Raw genomic sequence first — 25,520 nt, 5'->3', positions numbered from 1 at the left:
GCTCAGGAACAATGGTTTGACCTCACGAGAGCTAAATAATTTATATTTGAGGATTTTTTTAAAGGTGTTTTTATTTGGAAAGGGGGATCTGAAAACTAGAATTTGTGTTCAAGATACATAAGTACCATGCATGGATGGGTTTGAGCAGGTGGCAATAGCAAGGTGTTAATGCAGGTACCTGTTGGAGAGTATGGGTGGTGCAAAACTGATTTAATTGTCTATTTATGCATATTATTGGATAGTTTGCTAACTGCATCACACAAAACATAATTTGCACAATATGGAGACAAAAACACAAAATTTGTAATGATTTCTGAAATTGTTAAAGCTGCCCCTTGATATGTTTCATCTAGTTTTAACCTTTTTGTTTAATATGGTTGAAAATGTCTGAGGCAAAACTGGCCCAATGATTTCACTAATGTAATGAAGGAAACAATGGTGTTTTTGTCTTCATATCATTAGTGTGCACACTTTAAACAAGGAGATAATCGGAAATCTCTGACAACTAAATCACTAAACCTTGATGTCATATGCTTTCTCTGCAGAGAGAATCGATTCTGGTGTGGATGCATCATTTGAGTAGATTCAAAGGAGCTCCTTGCTTATTTCCTTTCTCTCATGGAATTGGGAGCTTGAATTAAATGTTTCATTCATTCAACTCTAACTTAAAAGAAAACAAGTGCTAAAGATAAACCAATGAAGCAACTTGGAGAAATACTTTTTTTCCCTTTTGAAATTTAATACATTATTGTATGCTGATGTTGAAATTCTGCTAAGTAAAAGATAATCATGTTTTAAAATTTGTTTTTAAGTTAGGTTCCAATTTATCTGCATTAATAAAGTCAAGTGCTTCAAAATGTAGAGTACAGTGTCACAACTTGTCAGAAGCCAGCAAATGCTGTTAAATTGTTATGCAATTTAGTTAGAATGCATAGTTGATGATTAAGCTGTTTCATTGAGTGCCAAAAAAGCTGTAGAATGTTTAGTTTCTAGTATAAACCAGGCAAGCCAAAAATAAGAGGAATAAGAGTTATTATAATCTTCAAAACTCTAAAGTAGTATTTTGATTGTTGACTTAAATGGCTGCCACCATTTTCTGACTTCATTGTCTATTAATTTTACCTAAGGAAGATTTATTACTTGTTATGACTAAGATTCAAGACACAGTTTCAGTTTTCTTGATTTTGGCCTAAAAATTAATTTATCAAATTTTACTTGCAACTTATAGCCATGTAAATTTTTTTTGACTTTCATTTTAACCATTTGTTTATTTTAACATTTTTTAACACCTGGTGATTCCTGGTAGATGTAGACTTGTGGCAATTTGACCAGTGATATTAAAATCATGAACAACTTAAATTATCAGATATTAAATAATGCCAGGCCTATTCCATTTTGGAATATTTTCCTGCATTGATCAGCTTAAATTTTATTGTGCCTATGAAAGCCATGAACACATAATCCAATTGTAAAATTAATGTTTTCAGTCCATTGTGTGTGATTTGGAGCCCTTAAGAACTGGTAGAATAATGAATGGTTAGTGAGTATTATCCAGTAGTCAAATAAATGGAGATGATAACTCCAGCTCTGTCTCTTCTCTTTGCTCAAATTAATGTCTCTCTTTTTAACATTTAAAACTGCTCAGTAATCTTAAGCTGATTAGGGGGTAATTGTGAGTTTTAAGGACATTTTAATCTGGTGAAGGGCTTGTAGTGTTCAAATGCAAATTAAAGTAACAATTATATCAATTTTTATATCTGTTTCACAAGTGCAATATTTCAAAAAAGTTTCATTTTAATTGTCCTTCCAAACAGTCAATTAGTTTATAATAGGGAATCATCACCTGAAAATTTCAATTTCCTTCTCCTACTTAACATTTCTAGTTTGAATTTGGAGTTTGGACTTTTAATCTCAATAAAGGTCAGGCTATAGTTTTCCCTGTTTTCTTTTTCCTGTTATCAAGCAATAACTTTACCTTTAATTTGTGAATTGTAATACAAACAGAACAATTCCATTTATGGAAGATCTATTTTTAGTTCTTTTGTTACCAATCCTATCATTGAAGTTCCCTTTTAGGGTACAGTTTCATAAATAATTAAACCTCTCTTTGTTCCTTCTAAAGTTCCAACTGCTTTCAACCTAATCTCTCCCCTCATGTAATCAACACATCTACCATCCTTGTTTCATTTTCCAATGATAGTGCTTTGCACCAAAGTTGAATATGCATAAGTTTAAAGAGTCTACATCACATGTATGAACTTAAATCTACCTATAAACCTAAATCTAGTTTCAATAGTAGTATTACTAACTAAACCAGCCTGAAATATATCATTAAAAATAAGGCATGTCAGCTTTTTAACTCTTGAATTACTAAAAGTACTACTTTCAAAGAAAAAATAAAAGTAAAAATTTTAATTCATTGAGAACCTTTGAATTCAGACATAAAGTAATGAAATTAAACATGAAAATGTCTCAACAAAATTTATTTTAATAAAGGTTAGGAAATGAATTTGACCCTTAAGAGTGCTTTAGTTAAGTTTTTGACAGGTTATCTCTTGGCAATCAAAAAAGTTCAATCAATCTTAAAAGCTTGTGTGTCTGGATACAAGTGTATGTAAATGAAAAGAGACTTACAGCTTAGCTTACTTCCTTTTACAGCAGGTGTTTTTAAACTTTTCCTCTGGGAGCCTTCTCATTGGTTGATTTCAAGATTCCTTCTTTGATTCTTAATGAATACTGTGGTTTCATTATAATAAAGGCAGAGAATAGAAACAACTGAGTTTTGCATAAAATTTAAGTTGCAACCTTCTGAAGAATTATTGCTTTTGCTCTTAATTTAATATTCTTTTCTTTGTAGAAGCCCTGTAGATACATTTTGTTTGATAAATGATCTGAATTTTTTAAAAAGATTTTTCTGCTACCGTAAGCTTTAAGTAATTAGGGAAATATTGTATAAAATATTTCATTTGAAATTATGTTTTAAAATCTGTTTCCATTTCTGGTTATTTCTGTTAAAATGATGTGGATATTGCTGTAATCTGTTGAAGCAAATTTTATACCAGCAGAATTTTTTATCTAACTTAAAGGAATCATCTTTGCATTAATACAAATTTTGTAGATCTTAATCGAACAAATCAAATTTTTATTTATATAGAGAAAGAAAGATATTCATTTTGTCTTAAATTTGTTGTCTGGAATGCACTAACCACAACTTACTGCTTATACAAAACTATAATTGAAACATTGTTTCTTAGTTACTTTACTAATTTGTTGCTGGATATTTGAATTTTAATATGTCTAGTTTGGTTGTTCTCTGTGGTATATTTTAAAATTGGAAGGGAAAATGAAGTCATGATTGCTTGAAGTCTATGTTTTTTTTCTATTCTGGGTAGTCTTGTTAGGCAAGATTGGAAGTTATTATATGGTGCTCTGTTTATCTTTCATTTATATATATGTATATTTACCTTTTTTTCAGGTACAGGGAAAGATCCCAAGAAAATTAAAAGAGAAAGAATATCAGTGCATGGCTTCTACAGAATAGGAAAAGTAATAGGAGATGGAAATTTTGCTGTTGTAAGGGAATGTAAAAGTAGGTGAGTGACTTGGCGAGTCTTAACTAGACGTGAACCTTTCTTTGTAATAATGTAATGCATCACAGATAACTTTTTGTTGTAAATTACAAAAGCCAAACCTATAAAAAAATTAGTAGACTGTAGAGCAGTCCTTTAAATCCTTCATCACACCCAAATATCCACAGATAATTTTTAAGGGGTTTCAAGACTGTATGACATTTGGTAATAATAACATTAGGTCAAGAAAGGCTAAGCCAAATTTACCCATCTGGTCTTGTTTGTTTGGCTTCTTGGTACTTCTTGTTAGTGTTTGTAAAAGTTTTAAGCCATCTTTGTGATCTTTCAGCAAATTTCATGACCCTAAGAAGCTCCTCTATTGTTTTAGGGCCACAGCCTGGTGCATGAACAGAGCAAATTATTATCATAATCAATCTGTTAGTTCTTGTGCTTAGTTGTGGGTGTGTGGCCCCTCAGAAATTTTCATACCTTGTGGCCTGACATGCCAGATGTCAGAATTGTTATGTGTCTTTAGAAAACAAGCATTTCGACAAAGAATAGGAAGTGTGGCTGCCTGAAGAGGACTGTTGACTCCTACTCTGCCTTGTGTAGTGAACGGTAACTTTAGGTGTCTGAGGCAATACTTTTCTGTTTTTTTGTTTGTTTTCATCTTTTTTAGAGATATCTGGAGCTCCTTCTAATTGTTTCATGTTTAAAAACATCTGCCTGTTCCAGGTGTCACATATTTGCCACAAATATCTAGGGAACAACTCAAACCTGTGAATGAAATTAAAGGGGCATTCAGAAACAGTCCTATCAAGTAGAGAGCATTTACCAGTAAATGGACCTTTTGTCTGGATTTCTCAACAGGAAAACTAATAAAGAATATGCACTGAAAATTATTAGCAAAGCTAAAGTAAAAGGAAAGGTAAGGTCTAAAGAATATCATGAGCAGTTCTCTCACTTAGCTTGCTTTGGTAGAGAGTTGCCAGGGCATCTGGAAAGATACTCAATGTTATTATCCAAATATGCTGCGTAGAGTACAAATAACGCACGAGACGAGTACAAATATCATGCGATATTTAAAAATAACAATTTGAAATAACAATTTGGCATGTTTGGTGATAAATCTTTTATTAGACACTTTGTTGTGAAGTATGGCTGAGTGTTTTTACCTGTTGTTTGTATATTGACTCGCCCTGTGGGCTTGTCGGCGCAACTTGTAAATATACTCAGGGATATTACACAACAAAACGTCTAATAAGATAAATTTATTGCTAAAGGTGTTTAAGACTGAAGTCCTGGAAACAACACCCAAATTAGCAATGTCTCATAACAACTTGCACCCACCTTGGGAGATCATTGTTAGTTAAGCTTAAAATTTGATGGTGAGGGTGAAAGTGAAAAGGTTTATTGTAATTAATCCCATACTGCATGTGAAGCACAGGGCACCAATACAGTTTTTGTTTTCCTGTCAGTTTAATTATTTCCGTTGGGTAAACCTACAGTACTTCAAACAAATCCTTTAATTTTCAAGATTGACCAGCAATTCTCCCTTCAAAGTGCTATGCATTCCCTATTAAATTCATTAGGATAATCTTCATGTTATTATGAATAATTTTATAACACTCATTTTGTAAGTAGAGTAAACCGTCGTTCTACTGTAAATAATGTGAGTTGTCATATTGTACTGTAAGTTACGTCAGTGACCATATTTGTAATTTGTAAGGTTGTGAATAAAATAAAATGAAATAACAAAAAAAAATGAATATAACACTCTTTAGGAGTGGATTTGTTTATTCTCAACACTCTGTTGAGTATGTGGCACTGAAATTGCAAGGAGAACCTCTACTTTGATCACTCCCTGGGGTGTCTGGTGTTAGGTGGGTGTCGCTAGTTTTCTATAAACCTTATGTGATTGCTTACAGAAGAAAAGAGATTGTTACTGATGTTGTATTTTGCCTTCCTGATTCACTGATGCTGATGTTCTTCTTGCAGGAACATATGGTTGAAAATGAAATTAGTATATTAAGAAGAGTGAAACATAAAAATATTGTGGAACTTATTGAAGAGTACGAAACTCCCAAAGAAATATTCCTTGTTATGGAACTAGTCAAGGTGAGAATCAAGATGTTTTCTTGTGATCAGGTTTGCATTTTACATCTAATAACTATCCAAAGCAATTGATCAGCCTTGGCCTTGTCACCAGTTTACGTGAGTATTTATGACAATTTCACTAGCTTTAAAAGAGAAAAGCTGCCAAAATGGGACTTATAATTCTTCCCCCCACCCCCCACACCCCCAACCTCTGACTTCTTCCCAAGGAAGTCTGCTTTGATATTTCCCTCAGCTGTAAATTTTATGAGAAAAGTTTCCAAGATGGCATTAAGAAATTGTTTTCCTCTTACCTCTTTTTTTCAAGATATCAAGGGAATAATTTAAAGCTAAATGTGAAGTTTACCAATGTTTCATTTCTTGGTGACATTCCTTTGTTTTGATTTATTTAGGGAGGAGATCTCTTTGAAGCAATAGTAAAGGCCACTAAATACACAGAGAAAGATGCCAGCCATATGGTGCGCGACTTGGCATCAGCACTGCATTATCTGCATTCTATGAATGTTGTACATAGAGATATTAAACCAGAAAATTTATTAGTAAGTACCATGGTGGTGAGCTCTTTTGAATTGCAATGTAAGTGTTGTGATTTGGGTGACTGTCAGTGGTAACTTTTATCCAATATAGAATACTAATTGAATTTTCTGGTATGCTTCTCCACAGGTTGTAAATTATTCAGATAATAGAAAATCCCTGAAGCTAGCAGATTTTGGATTAGCCACTGAAGTGAAAAGCCCCATGTTTCTTGTTTGTGGGACACCAACTTATGTTGCACCAGAAATCCTAGATGAAACAGGGTGAGCGCTAAATAATTTGACAAGAAGGATAGTGCTCAATAATGCTCAGAGAAAATCACTGGGTGGGTTCTTCCTTACTTTACCTTGAACAAGAGTCCTGAACTTAACTTGCCAATTTTTGCCCACAAATGATGGTTTTGAATTGCAATGTAAGTGTTGTGATTTGAGTGACTGTCATTTGCAGTGCCACTTAACAGTGTTCTGTTAAAAAAATGTTGTGTTGTTCATGCATCGTGTCTAATAGATGCCCTTTACTAGACAATGGCAGATTACTCACCAACACAGGGGGAAATTCAGTGAGAAAGATTATTGCCTGTGATTAAAATTAAAGTAAAGTGACCTAATTGTCTGCAGTTAGTAGATCAAGTATTAGCCTCAGACTTCAGCAAGTAATTATAGTGCTCATCACAGGTAAATCATAATTTTTCATTATGATCTTGTCCAACAATAAACGTCCTGTGAATTATTAGAAATGACTTGAATTTGGGAGTTCACATAAAGGTTACCGGTAGTAACTTGGGGCTGGTGTCTGACACTTAAGTGTTAATCCAAAGCAGAGGTGCTTTTTGTAAAGCAGCAATAAAGTAAGGGCATTGGGGCTTTACAATTTAGTTTGATTTTTTTTATTACAGATATGGTCTGAAAGTTGATATTTGGGCAGCAGGAGTTATCACTTACATTCTTCTTTGTGGATTTCCACCATTCAGAAGGTTTGTTGATATTTATCAACAATTTTAAAATAATTTTATTCCTTTTATTTCCTTTTTTAGCAATCATCTTATTTACTTGTGAGTTTATTTTATGTTCTCAATGGTGATTAAATACAGAATTATACATGGGTGCTCATAGTTATGGAATTCCCCTTTGTTTTTCAATTTGTCTACAGCTGAGGTTGATGAAATACCCTTCCCAACCTCTGACAGTAGTTCCATTCCAGTTCTCCTCTCACAAGACGTTTACACCTTCTACTTGACCAACTGTTACACCTGGGTTCAAACCAGTATCAATTAAAAGTCTTATGTAATGTGTTTAACTTTTTTCCTTTCATGTTTCAGTCTTGACCAGGATGAATTGTTTGACTTGATTCTTGCTGGAGAATTTGAATACCTTTCACCATTTTGGGATGACATATCAGATTCAGCTAAGGTATGAATTGCTGTGTCCCAAAAAAAATTCTGACCGGTGTTTAATTATAGATCATATCCAAGGAAGGGAACTCCCTATAGTGGTGTGGGATGTATATGGAACAATATTAATAATAACTCACCCAAGGGGTAAGGAATATTTATTTTCAAATAATCCATGATTTGAAGGGCATTATTTGACACTAATTACAGACCCTGACAAGTAGAGTAATAATTGTTATGGTATGATAACATTATTTTGACATGTGTTTATCAGAGCAATTAAGTTTTCTATTTGTTTTCCCCTGTTTGGTGGCCAGAGATGGGGTGGCTTTGACTGACTAAGGCTGAGTGGATATCGTACACTCAGTATTTGTTTGAGGGGTGGGAAATAATTGGTTGAATTTTCTCTCATCTCAATCAAAGGAAAGGGCAACAATGGGTGTAACACTGGTTAGTGATTGGGCAGACTTTGTGCTAGATGACTCTCTGAAGTTTTCTGCTTGTATGCCTGTGTTACCTAATAGACAAGTGAACATGATTTTGGCAAAGCATTTGCCATCTTATTTATCAATAATATTTAGTATCTGGTCTCCCATCCCAGGATCTTATAAACCACATGCTTGTTGTTGATGACAATAAAAGATTCTCTGCTCTTCAAGTTTTAAATCACTCATGGATAAAGGTGACTATTTCATCAACACTTATTTTTTGCTGTATTTAGTATTATATTTTTAGGGGGGGAATACATTGCTTCTTATCAACTGTGTGTTTATAGACATATTTTTTACTTAAAAAAAGTATGTGACAGACATTTCAAACGTGCTGCAAACTTCTGGTTTATTACTGATAGTGGCAAAAAATTTGTTTAAGTATGTTAAGGTCACTTGCTTAATTAGTGTACTAGAAACTATTTGCAATTCCTTTTAATTTGTCATTGCAACAGTTGTGATAATTGTAACTTTGTAGCTCTTTTTGGCAGGTGAAGGTCAGCACTGGGTACAAATGTTTACATGTATATGTATATAATTTAAAATGGGTCATTGTCAACAGCCACAAAATGAATGTAGCAAGACTAAAGGTTAATTTCTTTTGATTATGTAGGGTCATACAACAGGAGATAAGGACATTCATAGCAATCTTAAAACAGAAATCACAAGAAATTTTGATCCAAGAAGAAGACTTAGGGGAGCTGCCATTGCTGTACAAACGGTAAACTATTTCTCAAAGAAAACTCAGTCCAATTCAAAGAAGAGATCTTTTCAGACAGATAACCAGAGGCTCATCGAGTCAAAGAAAGTTGTTTTCTCTGATGAAGTTCTCAACTTGCCTTCACAACCTAGCACTGCTCATAAGTTACATCATGGGTCTGAGGGCAGATTGCACTTTTATGAAAATGCCTGGCAAAATATAGAAAGTTTAACTGGCGGGGATCTGCCATATAGGCATGTGAGCAGTCCAGATATTCACAGTCCAGTTAACAAATCCCAGCTTGAGATTTCTGATTTAGTACTTAATGCCATGAGCGAAGAAAGTGTACTTCCTCAACAAGCAAAACACGGCTTTGGCTGGTCTGATAATAGGCAAAAGCCCGTTTCAAAGACAAAGCACAGCCCATCATTACAGGATGACAGCCTTAGCTTGCATAGTGATCAAAATCTTCACGATTCCTGTGAAGACAATGGAGTTAGACAGAGGAAAAGGTCCCATAGTGCAAGGGTGGAACATAAAGATGGGACTCCAATTGAGAAGTTTGGCATACCCCAAATTACAAAAACAGGTTCTGTTAACTTATGGCAATTTGTTGAAAGAGATCTTGTTCTCAAGCCAGCACTTATAGATGAGAATGTGGTTGCCCCTAAAGGGGACAGTGCTAACCACAGTCCTGGCTCAGTTTCTGCTGAACAAACTCAGGACAGCTCTGAAACAAAGATATCGGATCATTCACAGAAAAAGAACACTGGTTTAGTAAACTTAACTGAGGAACTTAAAAGACTTAAAATGAGCCTGTCAGAGGGAGCAAATGTTGCTGTTGAAGTCTAGGGTAACATTAATTAACTGAGCATGTAAATCATGTAAATCCTAAAACGCACTGAAAGTTGTTTCCGTGTGATTAAGTTACTTATTAAATAAGAGCTTCTTTGTAACAAATTAAATTTTTGAAGATGTTTATATCAGTTTGAAGGCAGTAATTTAACTTTGAGCAGTGAAGAAGAGTTATACAGAATTTAAATGAAAGTTATGGTTAATACTGTTGTGTTTGATGTAATGAAAAGGTCAATATACAGAAAAAAACAGAGAAGTTATTAAATAAAAGTAGTTTATAAGCTATAATTTTGAAAGTTTTATATAGAAAAAAAAGTTTGCATTAAGCAAATGATACCAAGATTTAAAAATTTGTGTGACTTTAAATGAAAAGGAGCAAGTTTGTAATGGTTCTTAACTGGTAAGTAATTACTGGTTACAGCCATGAGTTGTGTTTCAAATGGAGCAGTATTTGGAATTTTTTTCTTATTGAGTAATTGATTTATCAGGTAGGTACTTGTGATAGGAAAACTTAAATGGCAGGTAAATGTAAAGAAAATTTAATATTGATATTAGCTAAAGGTGGTATTATTAAGATTTTAAATTGTAAGTGAAAGGTAAATTTAATGATTTAAAGATTTAAGTTGTCTATCAACAACAACTTCAAATAGCTGCATGTAAAGTGTGAAGATGGAGATCTTAAATGGTCCTTCTATGTACCTCCTAGGAGCTGCCAGGTGTATCACTTACAGAGTTTCATGAAAAACTGAAATGCAAGCATTGAAAAATAATTTTTTATTTTCAGAACTGATCTTTGTTGCTTAGGGAGTTGTGAACGCATACTTTTTCTAGTACTCACGATTCCTTACTTAAATTAAAGTATTTAATGAACCAAGGGTGATAAATTATTACTGATATCCCAGTAACATGAACAATAACCCTCTGAACCAACAAGCTGTTGTAATTTGTTATAAAAGAGTAAAGTTAATGTTGAAATATTCCTGAATGGGTAACTACATGTATAGATAAGCTTAGGGAAATAACCAATTACTAGGAATTTCAGAATTACATAGTTTTTGTCTGTAAGAAAAGACACTGATTGCATCTTTGGTTAGTGTAACTTAATATTGCTGTAACTAAAATGCTATTTTGAAATAAATCATTTTTGAACCATCTTTCTATTAATCCCTTTATAAACTTCTATTTATTTAAGAAGAGTCTAAATATTGGTTTGAGTTTGAGTTTGTCTGCCATTTTTATAAATATTAATTTACCATAAAATTAAATCAGAGATTGATGCTTTTTGTGTACACTTTAAGACCTGAAAATTCAAAGTTTTTTAATTCCCATTATGTTTCCTTTTTATATAAGGATTATCTCGAAGTCTTCAGTTGACCCCATCTTAGCAGTTTCTCACTCTGCTTTAATTAGTATACTTTTTGGGGTGACTTCCCCCATTTCAAATTCTATTAATGGAAATTTTTTATGGAACCATGCACTTCGTTTTGATAAAGCTTCAAGAGTGTGCAGTATGGAGGAACTCCGCACTTTCTGCTCTTCCAGTAACTGATTTCTCACTTGTTTTTGTTGCACAGAAAGGAAGGGAGAACCCCAGGAACAAGGGTCCACAAAAGGACCATGCAGGAAGAAAAGCCCTTTCACCTCTATCAAGGAACATTATTAGAAAGGATTTTCATAAAGCCACAGACTCTCTCAACACCATTTTGGATGAACCAGAACAATTGAAGAGTGTGAAAATTAACACTCCCCAAAAGAGACCCTCTGTGAGAACCCCTGCTAATTATGTTCCTGTATGGAAGAGACCTTTAGGTCAGGTGAAGAGCCCTGGTGGGTCCCCAACTCCACAGAGTCCACAGCGAAAGGCAAAAAATGGTACCGTTGGGAACCTACCTGCTGCACGAGGCAAATGTAAAGTTCTTAGACAACCACCAATGAAATTTAGGTTATAGTGTTAAATACCCAGGTTGCACAGAAATTTCCTGCTAATCTTACCTATGTTGTGAAAGTTAAAATTCTAAGTCACAATTTAAAGTACTGGTATGTTATTATGCAATGAAAGGTATAAGATAAGATAAAATTTTATTTTAAACACTAACATTTAAAAAAGCAGTTAAAAAGTAACATTTTAAGGGAGTTAAGTATTGAACAAAATGACTAAATAATTTTTAACAAATATAATGTTAATTGAATTACCAATAAATATTATTTCAAGGAAGAAATAACACAATGAAGTAAATATAAATATTGACATCATTTTTAAAGTAGCCCTTAGTGGTATTCCTTCCTGTAATATTTTCATTTCTATTTTTGTACTAAAACCAAGATAACCTTTTGAAAATAATGTTATAAAATTCAATAAAAGTGGGAAGTTTGAATTTTAAATGCAAGAGAAAAGTCATTGCTTCTTTTAACATTTTCAAGGTCTGGCTTCTTTGGTGTCTTGATCCAGTTTTCCTAAAGGTTGAGGAAGCAACACTATAAGAGAGCAAGATTTTCTTAGAGACTTATTGAACATTTAAGTTGATAACCAAAAGACAGAAAGCTAATCAATACATTAAACTTAACTGATTTACTAATTGAACAGCTGTTTTGATTAATCCATTTTTCATGGAGTAATCTGGTGGAAAGAGTGAAAACCACTTCGTAATAAAAGAACTCTGTTTAAATTGATAATTCAAAGACCAAGCTAAGCAAATTCATAGGACATAACTGAAAGTTTATTAAACCTTTGCAGCTTCCTCTTTGTTGAATTTGTTTTCTATGGCTCAATCAGAGATATTTGTATTTGCCATAACTGCTTTGACTTGTAAAATATTACATCACATTTACTATGATTGAAATTAAAAAATGTGTATTAATCAATAATCTAAATTGTAATAATATGCAACATTCAAAATTGGCAACTGTATGTTCTTATGCCTGTGAAATGACACTACTTTGCAAGTTAAATTTCCTTCTCTTTTTTAATGACCAACCAAAAATTATTTTCAGGAAAAATAAACTTTTTACCTCTGTTAAAGATGTCGTAAACGAGTCCTTCACGATCATGCTAATCTAATTCTGTTTATGGGTTCTCCAAGTTCAAGATTTTAATTTATAAAGGTAAGGTATTGATCCCACAGGTGAGTTCTGAGTTGTTGTTTGTAATAATGACTTGACAAAGTTTATAAACATTAAAAAACAAAACACAAAAAAAACAAAGCTATGGTAAGATTATGATAAATATTTTGACAACTTTTAAAAAGGATATCATGAGTGTGTTTTTTTTTTTTTCAGTTTTTTAGTTTGTTTGATTTGTCTTTTTTTTGTGATGTTTGTTATGGTTAATATGTTGTTATTTTTTTTGGAAGATATCTTGACTATTGAGCTGGTTAAAATAACAGTGAATCAGGTTAAAAGCAAGTTTACAATGCGCACACAGTACACAGACTTGAATGAAAGTTAATAATTTTAAAAGCATTTGTGGTAACCATTGAAACTGTAAAATATCTTATCCATAACTCCTTGTGTTTGTACTCCGTGTCAAAATTCCTTATCAAGTTGTCACAGTTTGTAAATTCAGAGATTGGTCTGTAACTTCTCATACCAAAATTTATTTATGCAATCCCCTGTCAACTCATAGATCCCAAGCTCCAAAAGAGATGTTTAAGATTATGAAGGTGCCAAATTTTGATACAAAGAAGGGTTATTTCCCATGACAGCATTTTCTACTTCAACCACTTTTTCTAATCACAGCTTTGAGTGAATTAAGGTCAACTGTAGTGATGTACTTGTCAACTTTGTGGTGATTGCATCAAGTGGCTTAAGTTGGCACACCCTGCTGAAGCAGCTATGATGATTTCTGATTGTTGTACTATCAGATTATTATAGTGACAATACCTGGAGGTCATAGTGGAGATGGGGAAATGTCCTAAAGGGACCCTTAAAAGACGATTGGGATACTAAATCAATGATAACAAACCACTGGCATTAATTGGCAGTGATGAACTGCTGTATCAATCAGTAATAAAAAATTATCATTTTTTTTTTTTTTCAGCTTGATTGTGATCTGGACATGACTTGACTGATAAGTAATTGTTTTTTCCCTTTAGGTTAATGCTTTAGAGAAACTCAGCAAATCTCTTCAAGATGGAAAGAAACTTGCAGTTGGTGAGAGTTACCAGGAGTTGTCAGCAGCAGTCCGAGAAAATCACACTGTTCAACATCGCTATCCAGATAAACGCAGCTCACATGCCAAACAACGACCCAAGAGCTTAAATTTTGAGATCTTTTTCAGTGAACAGGAGGAAATTAATAGAACTGATGATGAAAAGATTGAGAGCTATAATGGAGACTTTATCAAAGACAAAGCTGGGTTTCCGTTTCATGCAGAGTCCCCAAATCTATCACAGGAAGAGGAAAAAGAATTACTCAATCATGAAGTAGGGAAGAGTGAAAGAGACCAGAAAGCAGTTCTTTAAAATGTTGAAAAGCAGTGTTGAAGGGTGGTAGAAAGGCAGATAAAGCAGAGTTTCCCTCAAGATAATGTAACATCTAAAAATAATACCAGCGACTTTAAACTGAGCATTGCACTGGATAGCCATTGTGGTTTGTGTCCAACCAAAATTGCTGGTTAGTGAGATGACAGAGTGCCTTTGGTATACTCAGGTCTTGTTGCAAACTTGCTTGCACGTTAAGAATAACAAGTTACAGGAACTTTGATGGCAATGGCATTTGTCAGTGCTACATTTGTTTATTTCAGAATAAGAAAGTGCTGTATTTGACCCTAAACAGGAAAACATGAATTTTCTATCCCTTAGCACCCTTTTTGGTCAGAATTAGGAAGGGAACATCTTTAGGATGGGAATTATATCTGTAAAGTTTACTTCTCTCTACTCATTAACCTGTATTACTGCATTTATGGTTTCTTTAAATTCTTAGTGATACCATTGTGGATACTATAGCTACTTTTCTTGATACCCCTTGTTACTAGCTAGGAATTTTTTAATTTCTTGAAAATTTGTGATAATTGCAAGACTGTTTGATGGTGAAGATTTTTTATTTATATGTACAAGTATGAAACTTAACAAGGTTGTAAATATTTTGAGGAGTATCTGTTTAAAGTGGATAATGTAAATGTTACTTTTGTACAGAAAACTTCTTTCAGTTACTAAGCCAGAAATTATATCACAGACAAATTCAACAGCCAATGTTGAAAGTAGTATCCATGGACATAAGAATTAATTCTTAGACCTTAAATTTGAGGTTACATGACAATATTGAATTGTCTTGAAAATGCATTTTGATTAGAAAATAGTAGTATAAGAAATGAGAGATTCATGTATTTAATTGTGGAGAAAAATTATCAAGTAAGTTGTTAATATTGAGAGTGCTGCTAAGTAGGCATATTATGATCTTAACCAAAGGTGATTTGCCTGAGAAATGCAAATTGAGTAAAGTTTAATTTATTTTTCATTGGAATTTTAGTGATGACATTGATTCAATTTTTACATTTTCAAAGGATTAGATTGGGGATAAGAAAATGCTTGTTTTGCATGTTAGTTAAGAAAGGTGACTACCCTTGTTTATTAATGATTAGATTCAAGGACTGGAAGAAGTTAGGGTAAATGCAAGGAGTTTCACTTTGAGTCAAGGAATATTACTTTTTTTGAAAGAAGTCTGGAAAAAGTGAAATATTGAGTGCCCCCATTCATCTTGTGTTGTCATCTTCATGATCAAAGATTCTAACACTCAAGTTTTCTCTGATGCCAATGTTACTTGTGCCTGCTGGACTTAGGATTGATTCCTCCTTGCTAGTCAGATTGATCTTCCACCCATTTTTGAGAGAATGAAAAACATCTTTCTTTATTTACAGTTACTGTCAGTAATAATTGTTCCACTTGATTTTTTAAACCTCTATTACTTAATCCTGTTTCCTTTGCCGAGAGAAATATGAAAAAGCAAGGCATTAAACCTGCCGGTAAGTAATGAAGATCTGTCCCATTGCATGTATCACTCATTTATTTCAAAACACCACACAATTTAAATTGGAAATAAGATTCTAAAGATCCATCCCAAAAAAGTTTCTTACAACAAAAAAATAATTTAAGGTTGATAGAAATCTCACCAATGAATATTTTTGACAGATGTACCACAAAATTAATTTGGTAGACACTCTTGTGTATTACCTAATGTATGGATACTTAATAAATGACCTTGTTTTCTACAATTGGATAAAGTAAACATAACCCCATGAACTCTTCCTGTTTAGAGTTTTAAACTAAAAGCTGTAATTTAATAAATAAAAAGGTAGCTACCTGACTACTTTGAGCAAAGTCAAGCTGGTATCGAGAGGAAATTTAAAATGACAGGTTTTTCCCTGGAATCATTACTCACTTATCACAAAAACACAGTTGAAGCACCCACATCAAAACAAAATCTCAAAACCTGACTTAAAATTGACCCTGTCAAAACAAAGCAAAAACCAGATATCTCACATTTATGATAAGACACTTTAAGTTGAGGGCAGCTTTAGAGTTAATAGAAAACTATCCTTGACTTTATGTCTTACTCTTTTCTATTAAAACAAAATCTCTTAAAATTTTAAAATATTCTTATGGAATTCAAACTGTCTGGTTCACACATAGGCTTTCTTACTAAATAGTAATACGTCTTTGTAAATTGAACTTACACTTTTCACTTTTTAAGTCATCAAAAATACTGATATAAAAGAATAAATTACAGTGCATGTCCAAAGTAATCAGGAATAGGTTCCTGTCATACATGTATGCTCTAATGAATGCCTAGTCAACTAAACTCCTGCTACACTGCTCTCATCTTAGTAAATACTTTTAACAGTCTCTTCCACATTACATCAGCAGTTTCACTTTCTAAAGCAATGTGCTTGCAGATGGCAACTATTTACTACTGAGCAATTATTGCTGATAGTTCTCATTAACTTGTGGCTGTTGGCTTGCTATTCGTTAGTTTAGTTTGTTGGAAGCAAGTTTGCAGTTATTAGTGACTTGATTAGCTTTATGTTAAATATTTTTCAGTTTCCTTTGTCTGATTAAATAATTTGCATTTCCATGGTAAATGCTTTGATGTTCACCATATCCACCTCAGTCCAGGTTTGATTCCCTAATCTGGTTAAATTGGTGGAAAAACATTATGTAACTTAATTCACCAATCCAGTGCATCAACTGGATACTGTCCACTCAAGCAGGCAGTGCAGTGGCCAATCTTCTCACCAGCTGGATTGACAATGCCAGAGCGCACAGCTGTCTCAAGGCCATCTAAACTCAAGTAAACCAAACTGTTGGCTCCCAAATGTGCTGCTAATTCCTCTGCATTCATCTTATTTGCAATCAGCTCTTCCTTTGTTGGAATATTGATTCCCATGTAGCAGGGATACTTGACTGGTGGTGATGCAACTCGAATATGAACCTAGTGTAAAATAAGGAAGTAATTAAGTTAACGGACTTTGACAGAATTGTTTGTATCTTGATTTCTGCTGGATAAAAATTTCTGAAACTGCTATTTTCCCCAGGTGAAATGATTACATAACCAATTACTGCAAGGAGTGGTATGGGAGTGAATTGGTAAGAATGTGCTGTGTGTAAGCAACACAACCACCGCATGGATGAAGTTCTGGACTCCGGGTTGAAACACTGGAGTCTAGACCTGGATGCATCCCTATGTTGCACTCTTGGGAAAGATATTCAACTCACATAGTGCCTCTTTCGAAGCATTAATTGGTTACATCACACAGTCAAGGAAACCTAACAAAATCCTGATTGGGTAACCTGCAATGGACTTACATCCTGGTTAAGTCATGCTGCAGAAACTTGGATAAGCTCTGATGGTGTGAGCCACTTGGGTGAAGGAAGGAACTAAAACTTTTTTGCACCTGCATTATTCTAATTTACTTTTGTATTGTCATGAGTGAAATTTTGTAGTTTCCTTCCAAAACAGTAGTGTGATTGACTTAGATTCTCTAATCTGTTTATCCTAGACCTGTTTTTACAATCCAAATTTACAAAAGTTGAAAAAGGCTATGCACATGAACTCACCTCTCTAGCTCCTGCCTGTTTCAAGAGTTTGATTATTGGGCCCATGGTATTTCCCCGTACAATAGAATCATCAATCAGCACAACCCTCTTTCCCTTGAAATTCATTGACAGTGGACCAAATTTCCTGGCAACACCAAGCTTCCGTAGCCTGTCACTAGGCTGTATAAATGTTCGTCCGACATAACGATTTTTGGTGAGGACCTCAACATAAGGAATACCAGTCTGTAAGGAGTAACCCAACGCCGCAGGTGTGGCTGACTCTGGCACAGTGCTGACTAGTTCTGCTTCCACGGGAGCTTCTAGAGCTAGCTGCCTACCACATTCCTGCCGCACACCATAGACCATCTGTCCCTCAAACATGCTGTCTGGTCGTGCAAAGTAAACATACTCAAAAATGCAGAATGATGGTGGTTTTTCTGGGTTTTGAAGTGGAACAATTCTCTTTGACTCAAAACCTTTTCTTGTTAACTCCACGATTTCACCAGGCTTGATTTCTCTACACATAGAAGCTCCAAATGAGTGGAAGCCACAGGATTCGGAAGACACAACCCAACCTAATGTACAGTTTTCATCATGAGTTTCTCCATTCTGAATAGTCTCTCCACCAAGACGTGCCATCTGTGGGCTGCTATTCAAACTCATAAGCTTACCAATACACAGTGGTCGGTTTCCATGAGGGTCCCTCACAGCATATATACAGTCCTGAGTCATGATGACAAGCGAGTAAGCCAACTGCGTGAGTTGCATCATTTCGTAAATTCTTCCTGGCCAGTTTGGACCATCAAGTTCCCCACATGGAGGTGTGGCTGTCAACAGCTGTGTAATTACTTCACTGTCACTTCCTGTTGATAGACCAGTTCCATTGCGGAGAACCTGTTTTCGCAATGCTTTAGCATTAACCAGTTCTCCATTGTGTCCAACAGCCATACATCCATGAATTGTGTCTACTACAAATGGTTGACAGTTTAGGAGCTCTGATGCCCCTGCAGTTGAGTAGCGTGTGTGTCCAATACCCATGTGTCCTGGCAGTGATTTTATGTGCTGTTCCTGAAAGACCTGGTTAACAAGTCCCATTCCTTTGTGCTGATGAAACTTTTTGCCATCATTTGTCACCATTCCAGTACTTTCTTGGCCCCTTGGAAAGAAAGCACAATTTTGGATACATTCATCCCTTGGGATATGATTTTGTCCTAACAACATTTCTAAAGCACACTAAGCTGAATAGTATCGGCTGAAGTCAAGGGTTGCAAGTGTTGGGGAGGTGCAATGGCAACAATACCCCTTGCCTTACATCTAAGGTTAAATATGAAGGCACACTATATAAGGAAGTCTTCCCTGGGAAGACCTAGGCTCATTTGTCACTCACCATTGACGTGTGCGGGTCAAATTTAAATGTTGGTAGACAAACAAAAGGAGCTACTGAGATATCTGTTGTTTACTTCCACCAGCATGATGGCATGAGGTAATGTGTGAACCACCAACTTCGATCTCAAATTTACCAACACAAATAAAGACAGTTTCCATTGGAGAAAGGAAATACAAATCTCAAAAATTCTTATATCGTGATGATTACATAAAAAAATTTTGAGGAATGCACCCACTGTTCACTGCTTTGGAGTAGCTGTAGCTCAAGCTGACTTGACTCTGAGAGTTCTACATCACACGACGGTTGATTGACAAATGGTCCAGTGGGACCTAAGGCTCCTTTTATAGCGTGCCTTCGTGTTTAAATAGACAAATGATTAGGAGCATTACTTTGAATGGATAAAGGGGGTAAGTTTATAACAACACCATGGTGCTGCATTGGTTGGGGGTATTTAAGACAAATTACAATCACAGTTGAGGGTCATAATCATAAGAAATTTATGAATGTTGTATTTACCCAAAGTAATCGCACAACCCAGTGGGTGAACATCTAAAATTAGTTGGATATCAAACATATTTATATGATTTGGTTATATCAACTAAGTTGAAATTGTAAATTGGCCACCATAAAGAGCTAAACAGCTGATGTTTCTGGTTAACACTAAAAAAATCAGCTTTTTAAGTCTTTATGGTGGCCAATTTACGATTTCACCTTTACTGATATAACCAAATTACCAACGCAGCACCACAGTTTCTTTAGAACCTTACCCCCTATATATATTTAGATGATGCTTGTTTAACGTTGTTCAAGACTAACAATATTCCCCGCACATTTACCACTTTCACATTTCATCCATTATATAACGCACTATAAATTATTTAATTCTTTTCATTCCTTAATTAGTCTATGCCACGTGATAAGACCTCGTTGTCTGGAAGCTATCATTTTCAATCTTGAGATAAAGAAATAATCAAGATCGGAGTCCCCAACTCTGAAGTGCTCACGCCACAGTACTATTGCCAAAGATATTGGAACCAACAACAGGTTAGCATCCCCCTATTAAAGGTGCCAATCTGCCGATCACAACGAAGAACAGAATCTCACTTTCAACTCATTCCTCTAAATGCCGCTCAGTTTCAACTCGTTCCTCTAAATACCAATCATTTTGTCGTCTACGATGGCGACGATGTCGTGTACGATGTCTACAGATACCAGTTTACTATGGCTACTACTTGATGCGACCGACGACTCGAAGAAAACGTAGTCTGTATTGTCTGACTAAGTTTTGTCACATGTATTATCAATACGTAAAGAATTGTATTGATTAAAGACCAGACGACTATCCCTTGCTTAAATTTAGGCATGTAAAATCGATATAATCAAACTCACCGATGCTGAAGTGAAACCAAGCCAAGAGAAATCATACTGGCGACATCAACTTCCTCTGAGGTAACTCCTTCAGCCCTTACACAAGCGAAAACGCCACAAGAATGTGTCAAGCCTGTTTCGAGAGACGCCATGTTGGTCGAGTTATTCTTAGCTTGATCAACACAAAACTAGGTATATCACAAGCTTGTAGAAGAGTTAGATAAGTGGAAAGTTGAAAAAGCACCACATCGTCCTGTATCATCGATTCAGTTACCGAACCTAAGTAAGAGAACGGAAGTCGTCCGGCAAAAGAAATTTGGTAGTGGTCCGTGATTGTCTGAAAGATTGCCTGAGATAATTTAAATAAGTTGAGTTGGCGGCAGCAGAAATTCTGATGGTTCTGATTGGACATTCTATAATAGCGCGAAAATTAGACCTTGTGATTGGCTCTGACTGAATCACATGTTTCCCAGTACTAAATTAAATTTTTTCCACGTGCGTTTGCTTTCGCAATTTACTCTGTATCTTCGAAGCGACGTACTACCTGAGAGGGTATTCAGTGGTTTTCTTCAACAATGGCGGACGAGAAACCAGCCTCTGGTACGTTAATTGAAAGCTTATAATTTAAGGTTGATAGGAGTAAAAAAATACTGAGCGATTGACTCCTGAAGTTTGGATTTTTTTTTCGTTGGATGTCATAGATTCTAATTGCTTGTAGCATTCACGCGTTACGAGGACGTCTTAAGCGCCCAGACAGGAGCGTTCCTTCTCAAGATTAAGCTCATTATCTTTCTTGTCAACTCATGCCATTCTTACAAGCCAAATGGACACCATTTTGGTGAAGATTTTTTCATTGTGCAAAATAGTTGCACTGAACTGCTAACGCCACGTGCTGCTTATCATGCATCAAATTGTTCTAACGTTAACTTTCTTTGAGTCGATTGCCTTTGCCATGAAAGTAAACACTAAAGTTTGTGGCCGTATAGAGATACGACGGTTATTTTACGGGTAACAAGGTGTTTTCAGACGACACGACGAGCGTACAAAATCTTGGTTCTTATTTATACGCTTTTGGTGCAAGTTACGCAATCAACAATTGAAGCTGAGACGTAAGTCACGTGCTCTCGCCCCAAACTAATTTTTTTTCCTCACCCTTTGCCCTACCTACGCTTGATTTCGAAAGTGGGAACAAAATTTGAAACATTATCGTTGTGTTTTATTTCCATACGTGATCCCAATAATTATGTCATGAAAGGTCAAATTGTGTATTGTCAACATAGTCACCTCCTCAAACTTGTGCCCACTGCTGAACATCCTGTATTCCATGTGGTGGTGAAAAAAATTAATTTCATTGCCCAGGCACTGTCCATACTCTGCAGGATGAATTATGAGACTGACTCCTTGAATTCAAGGGCAAGGCTCATCTCCACTAATCTGAATTAAATGTACACCCAAAATTGGAGCTATTGCCAACCTCTACCTACAGAGGAGAAAGTTGAAAATGGTGGCTTTGTGTTCTAAATTAAACAAAAACATTTTTTTTTTTAGCAGGATAATGGGGTGGCCCTTTGATGCTTTTGCTCAGTAATGCATTCAAGCATTTCTACAATGCACAATTGTTGTTTGCTTTGTTGTTGTTCCTTCAAACACTGAGATGGTTATAGTAACCAATCAAATGAAATTCTAATCTTTCATGTAGAGCACAAATTGTTGGTAACTCACAAATACTTGGAAGTGATGGGTTTTTTGAACAATTGTTTGCTGTCTGTTGAAACATCTACCCTCTTAATTTTGGAGAGGCACATGGTAAATAGATGTACATGATTTAGTTTATTTGGAGCTTTGACAAGGACCTTTTGTTCTGGTGCACTGACCAAAGCTTTCAAAGGTACCTTCATTTTGAACAATAGTTTGCCAAGGATGAGTAACATTCATGGATAATGTTGATGAGCTAGTCTTTTCATTATCAAGAAAATACCACCTCTGTTCTTCTACTGTTGTTATTTTTTTAAATTTCATTTTGTAAATTTAAAATACTTAAAGTTTATTTTGTGGTAACCTTTATAGACATCAAGATTGGAAAACAGCTGAATGAAGGTAAAACCAAGATCATCTATGAATTACCAGACTCGCCAGATGGTAATCATGTGCTATTGAAATCAAAGGATAAAATCACTGCCTTCGATAGCACAAGAAAAAATGACTTAGCTGGCAAGGCAAAGTTTAGCAATGCTACTACCTGTGCTATATTTGAGCTGCTTAGCACCTGTGGTGTCAAGACGCATTTTGTGAAGAAGCATGATGATGAATCCTTTATTGGGGTTAACTGCGATATGATCCCACTTGAAGTGGTGACTCGCCGCATTGCCACTGGCTCTTTCTTGAAGAGGTACCCTGGAGTCAAGGAAGGATACAGATTTGCTCCTGTCAAGTTGGAAATGTTTTTTAAAGATGATGCTCAGCACGATCCATTTTGGACCTATGAAGAGTGCGTGGAGGCAGGACTTGTTGCAGGTGGAAGGAAGATTGGCAAACATGAGCTGAATGTGATGGGTGAGACAGCTGTCACTGTGTTTGAGATCATCGAAAGAGCCTGGGCAACTGTGGATGTAGCTCTTGTCGACATGAAGATCGAGTTTGGGATTGACCGCAAGACAGGTGATCTTCTTCTTGCTGATGTCGTAGACAATGACTCGTGGAGGATTTGGCCATCTGGTGACAAGCGTCTTATGCGTGACAAGCAGGTGTACAGAAATCTTCCAGAGGTCACACCAGAAGCCCTGGAACAGGTCAAAAAGAATTACCAGTGGGTTGCAGGTGAAGTGCAGAAGCTTAACCAACATCATCCAGGGCATGCTGTTGTTTTCATGGGCTCTCCAAGTGACTTGGACCATTGTAAGAAGATTGAGTCATCGCTTAAGGAGTTTGCCATTCCTACTGATCTTCGCATCTGCTCTGCACACAAGGGTACGGAAGATGCCCTGCTGGTCCTGCAGTGGTATGAAGGCCAAGGCATCCCTATTGTCATCATTGCAGTTGCTGGACGTAGCAATGGCCTTGGACCAGTTTTATCCGGCAATTCATCATTCCCTGTGATTAACTGCCCACCACCTTCATCTCAGTGGGGCGCTCAAGACATCTGGTCTTCTCTACGCCTGCCTTCTGGTTTGGGTTGCACCACTACTCTTAATCCAGATGGTGCAGCATTGGCCACCGCTCAGATCTTAGGCCTTAATGATCATGTAGTCTGGGGAATTGTGAAAGGCAAGCAGCTGAACACAGCAGTTGGTCTTGCTGTGGCTGATAAAAAATTGCATCAGTAGAAACAGTAAAGAAATTCAGCATTAAACTCTTAACTGTTTTTCAGAAGTACTATTGAAGAGCCCCTACGTTTCTTAAGGATAAGTGTGAATCAATCCATCTAAGTTGATGTCATGGGCTGCTGTAGTTTATTGTTAGTTATTTCCTGTAACACCTCAGAGTTTAAAGTGGTGAGAAACCTTACAGTGTGCCCTCTGCAACAAATGCTTTGCTCAGAAGTCAAATCTCTTATTTCATAACAGATCATGCCAGTGGAAATTGGCCACACATGAGCAGCTTTTGTGACAAAGGCTGTAAAATTAGCTTTCTAAAGCAGAGAGGTTTTTTTTTTAATCCTGAGAGCAGGTTACTTAAGAGAAAAAAAGTGCTCAAGGCCTTGTATCTGGAAGTGTGACTTGCATAGTATATTCTTGGTAGGTAAACTAACTGATCATTGCTTAAGCCACTAATTAAAAGAGGTTGTATTGAAGACTTGTGATAACCATTCAACAAACATTGAGAAGCCATGCAGTTTATCCTCAATATGGAAGATTGTAAGTCCCCTACCAGAAGATATGTTGTTTATCTAACAGAATTTCATGAACCGAACTCAATTGTGTTTTGCATGTTTACTAAAATTTTCCAGCTGCTGTGATTTTGTTTTGTTTTGCTTTTTTTTTTCAATCAAATTCATCCTCAAACTATAACTATTTCGTGTAGCAAGAAATAGACCATTCTAGGGTTGGGGGAGGAGCAAATTTTTAAGTTCTGACAACTCGTTCATTCAAAAACAATTGTTCAGGAAGGTATTGAGAGTTTGGGTAAGTGCGGGGAAGGGAATTGGTGCTTTGCTTGTTATCTTTTGTTCAGCTGTCTGATACTGATCCACCTTCGCACAGATTACGCGTGCGTGAAAAGTTTTCGATTTGTCTCACACTGCGCAAGAATAGAAGCAATTTTCAATCAAACTCTCGTTGAGTATTCCAGACAATAGCTTCTCTCTTTTATCATGGTGGATTCGTAAATTATGTCCAGTACTCGGTAACGCTGCCTTCCGTGACTAGCGAACTAAACAAGAACACTGACTCGAAGATCCTTTATATATTATGAACAGAGAGGTGACGAAAGCTTCATGATTTTTTGTGATGAAACTGGACAGTCCGCGGATGTGATTCTTTATTTGCACGCCTTTGTTACATATATCTTATTAACCAAGCGCGAGGGCCGTACCGGGAGAATATCGGCCCGAGGTCTTGACAGTACGGACCGAGCGCCGATATTCTTCCAGTATGGTCCCGATCCCGAGCAAGCTTTGTTAATAAGAGATTTCTTCTATGACTGAAGTTCAAAGGGACAAGTGCGGTATCATTCGGGACAGTGCCCGGTCCAATACTGAGAGAATATTGACCGGCAATAGAGCATTTTGATTGGCTGATTTTAGTTAATGGCTCTCTGACTGCCCGAGTCGTGTAAAGATAATTATTATATGGCTGTCTCCCAAGGACTGGGAACTACCGCATTCGCGAATTGGATTGGCTGAAATCTACTGAAAGCGGTCTAGATTTTCCCATCTAGACCGGTCTAGAAAAAAAGTTCGAAGAATATAAAAAATTGGCATATAAAACACAGCCATATAATAAACATCTTGTTAGCCAAGCTAGGTCGGTCTGTATGGGAGAATCTCGACCTCGGTCAAGATTCTCCCATACAGACCTCCCACTCGGTTAATAAGAACTAAATACAGCAAAGACTTGCCTAAAAGCGAAGATTGAGTCTAATCGTCA

General features: G+C 35.8%; 3 protein-coding genes across 7 annotated transcripts in view; 2 read left to right on the top strand and 1 right to left on the bottom strand.

Moving 5' to 3' along the window:
- LOC111338986 (serine/threonine-protein kinase DCLK1) overlaps positions 1-15,111 on the top strand; it is a 31,818-nt gene extending 16,707 nt beyond the window's left edge. For 2 of the 5 annotated variants that reach the window (XM_022945562.2, XM_088733758.1), the window contains 10 exons: positions 3,476-3,593; positions 4,440-4,497; positions 5,568-5,687; positions 6,077-6,223; positions 6,348-6,481; positions 7,114-7,191; positions 7,537-7,627; positions 8,210-8,290; positions 8,710-8,817; positions 13,743-15,111. In XM_022945562.2, coding sequence (XP_022801297.2) covers positions 3,476-3,593; positions 4,440-4,497; positions 5,568-5,687; positions 6,077-6,223; positions 6,348-6,481; positions 7,114-7,191; positions 7,537-7,627; positions 8,210-8,290; positions 8,710-8,817; positions 13,743-14,111 — 1,304 coding nt within the window. In that variant the 3' untranslated portion in view covers positions 14,112-15,111. Of the gene's footprint in view, positions 1-3,475; positions 3,594-4,439; positions 4,498-5,567; positions 5,688-6,076; positions 6,224-6,347; positions 6,482-7,113; positions 7,192-7,536; positions 7,628-8,209; positions 8,291-8,709; positions 10,806-11,225; positions 11,560-13,742 lie in introns of those variants that run through there. The other 3 variants (XM_022945559.2, XM_022945560.2, XM_088733757.1) reach the window with 2 other exon arrangements.
- A 522-nt stretch (positions 15,112-15,633) lies between these two features.
- On the bottom strand, positions 15,634-20,804 carry LOC111338987 (amidophosphoribosyltransferase). The gene is made up of 3 exons (XM_022945563.2): positions 20,458-20,804; positions 17,703-18,837; positions 15,634-17,076 (listed from the first exon to the last, which is right to left on the bottom strand). The coding sequence occupies exons 1-3, from the start codon at positions 20,586-20,588 to the stop codon at positions 16,813-16,815; spliced, it is 1,530 nt and encodes a 509-aa protein (XP_022801298.1). The 5' UTR covers positions 20,589-20,804; the 3' UTR covers positions 15,634-16,812.
- Positions 20,805-20,892: 88 nt separating this feature from the next.
- On the top strand, positions 20,893-24,226 carry LOC111338988 (multifunctional protein ADE2). Its single transcript, XM_022945564.2, has 2 exons — positions 20,893-21,036; positions 22,504-24,226. Exons 1-2 carry the CDS (start codon positions 21,012-21,014, stop codon positions 23,757-23,759), a joined length of 1,281 nt encoding a protein of 426 aa, XP_022801299.1. The 5' UTR covers positions 20,893-21,011; the 3' UTR covers positions 23,760-24,226.
- Positions 24,227-25,520: the final 1,294 nt, after the last annotated feature.

This window comes from Stylophora pistillata, chromosome 9 (genome assembly GCF_964205215.1).
Source record: "Stylophora pistillata chromosome 9, jaStyPist1.2, whole genome shotgun sequence".
Lineage (NCBI taxonomy): Eukaryota > Metazoa > Cnidaria > Anthozoa > Scleractinia > Pocilloporidae > Stylophora > Stylophora pistillata.
This window is presented reverse-complemented; position numbering and strand designations above follow the sequence as displayed.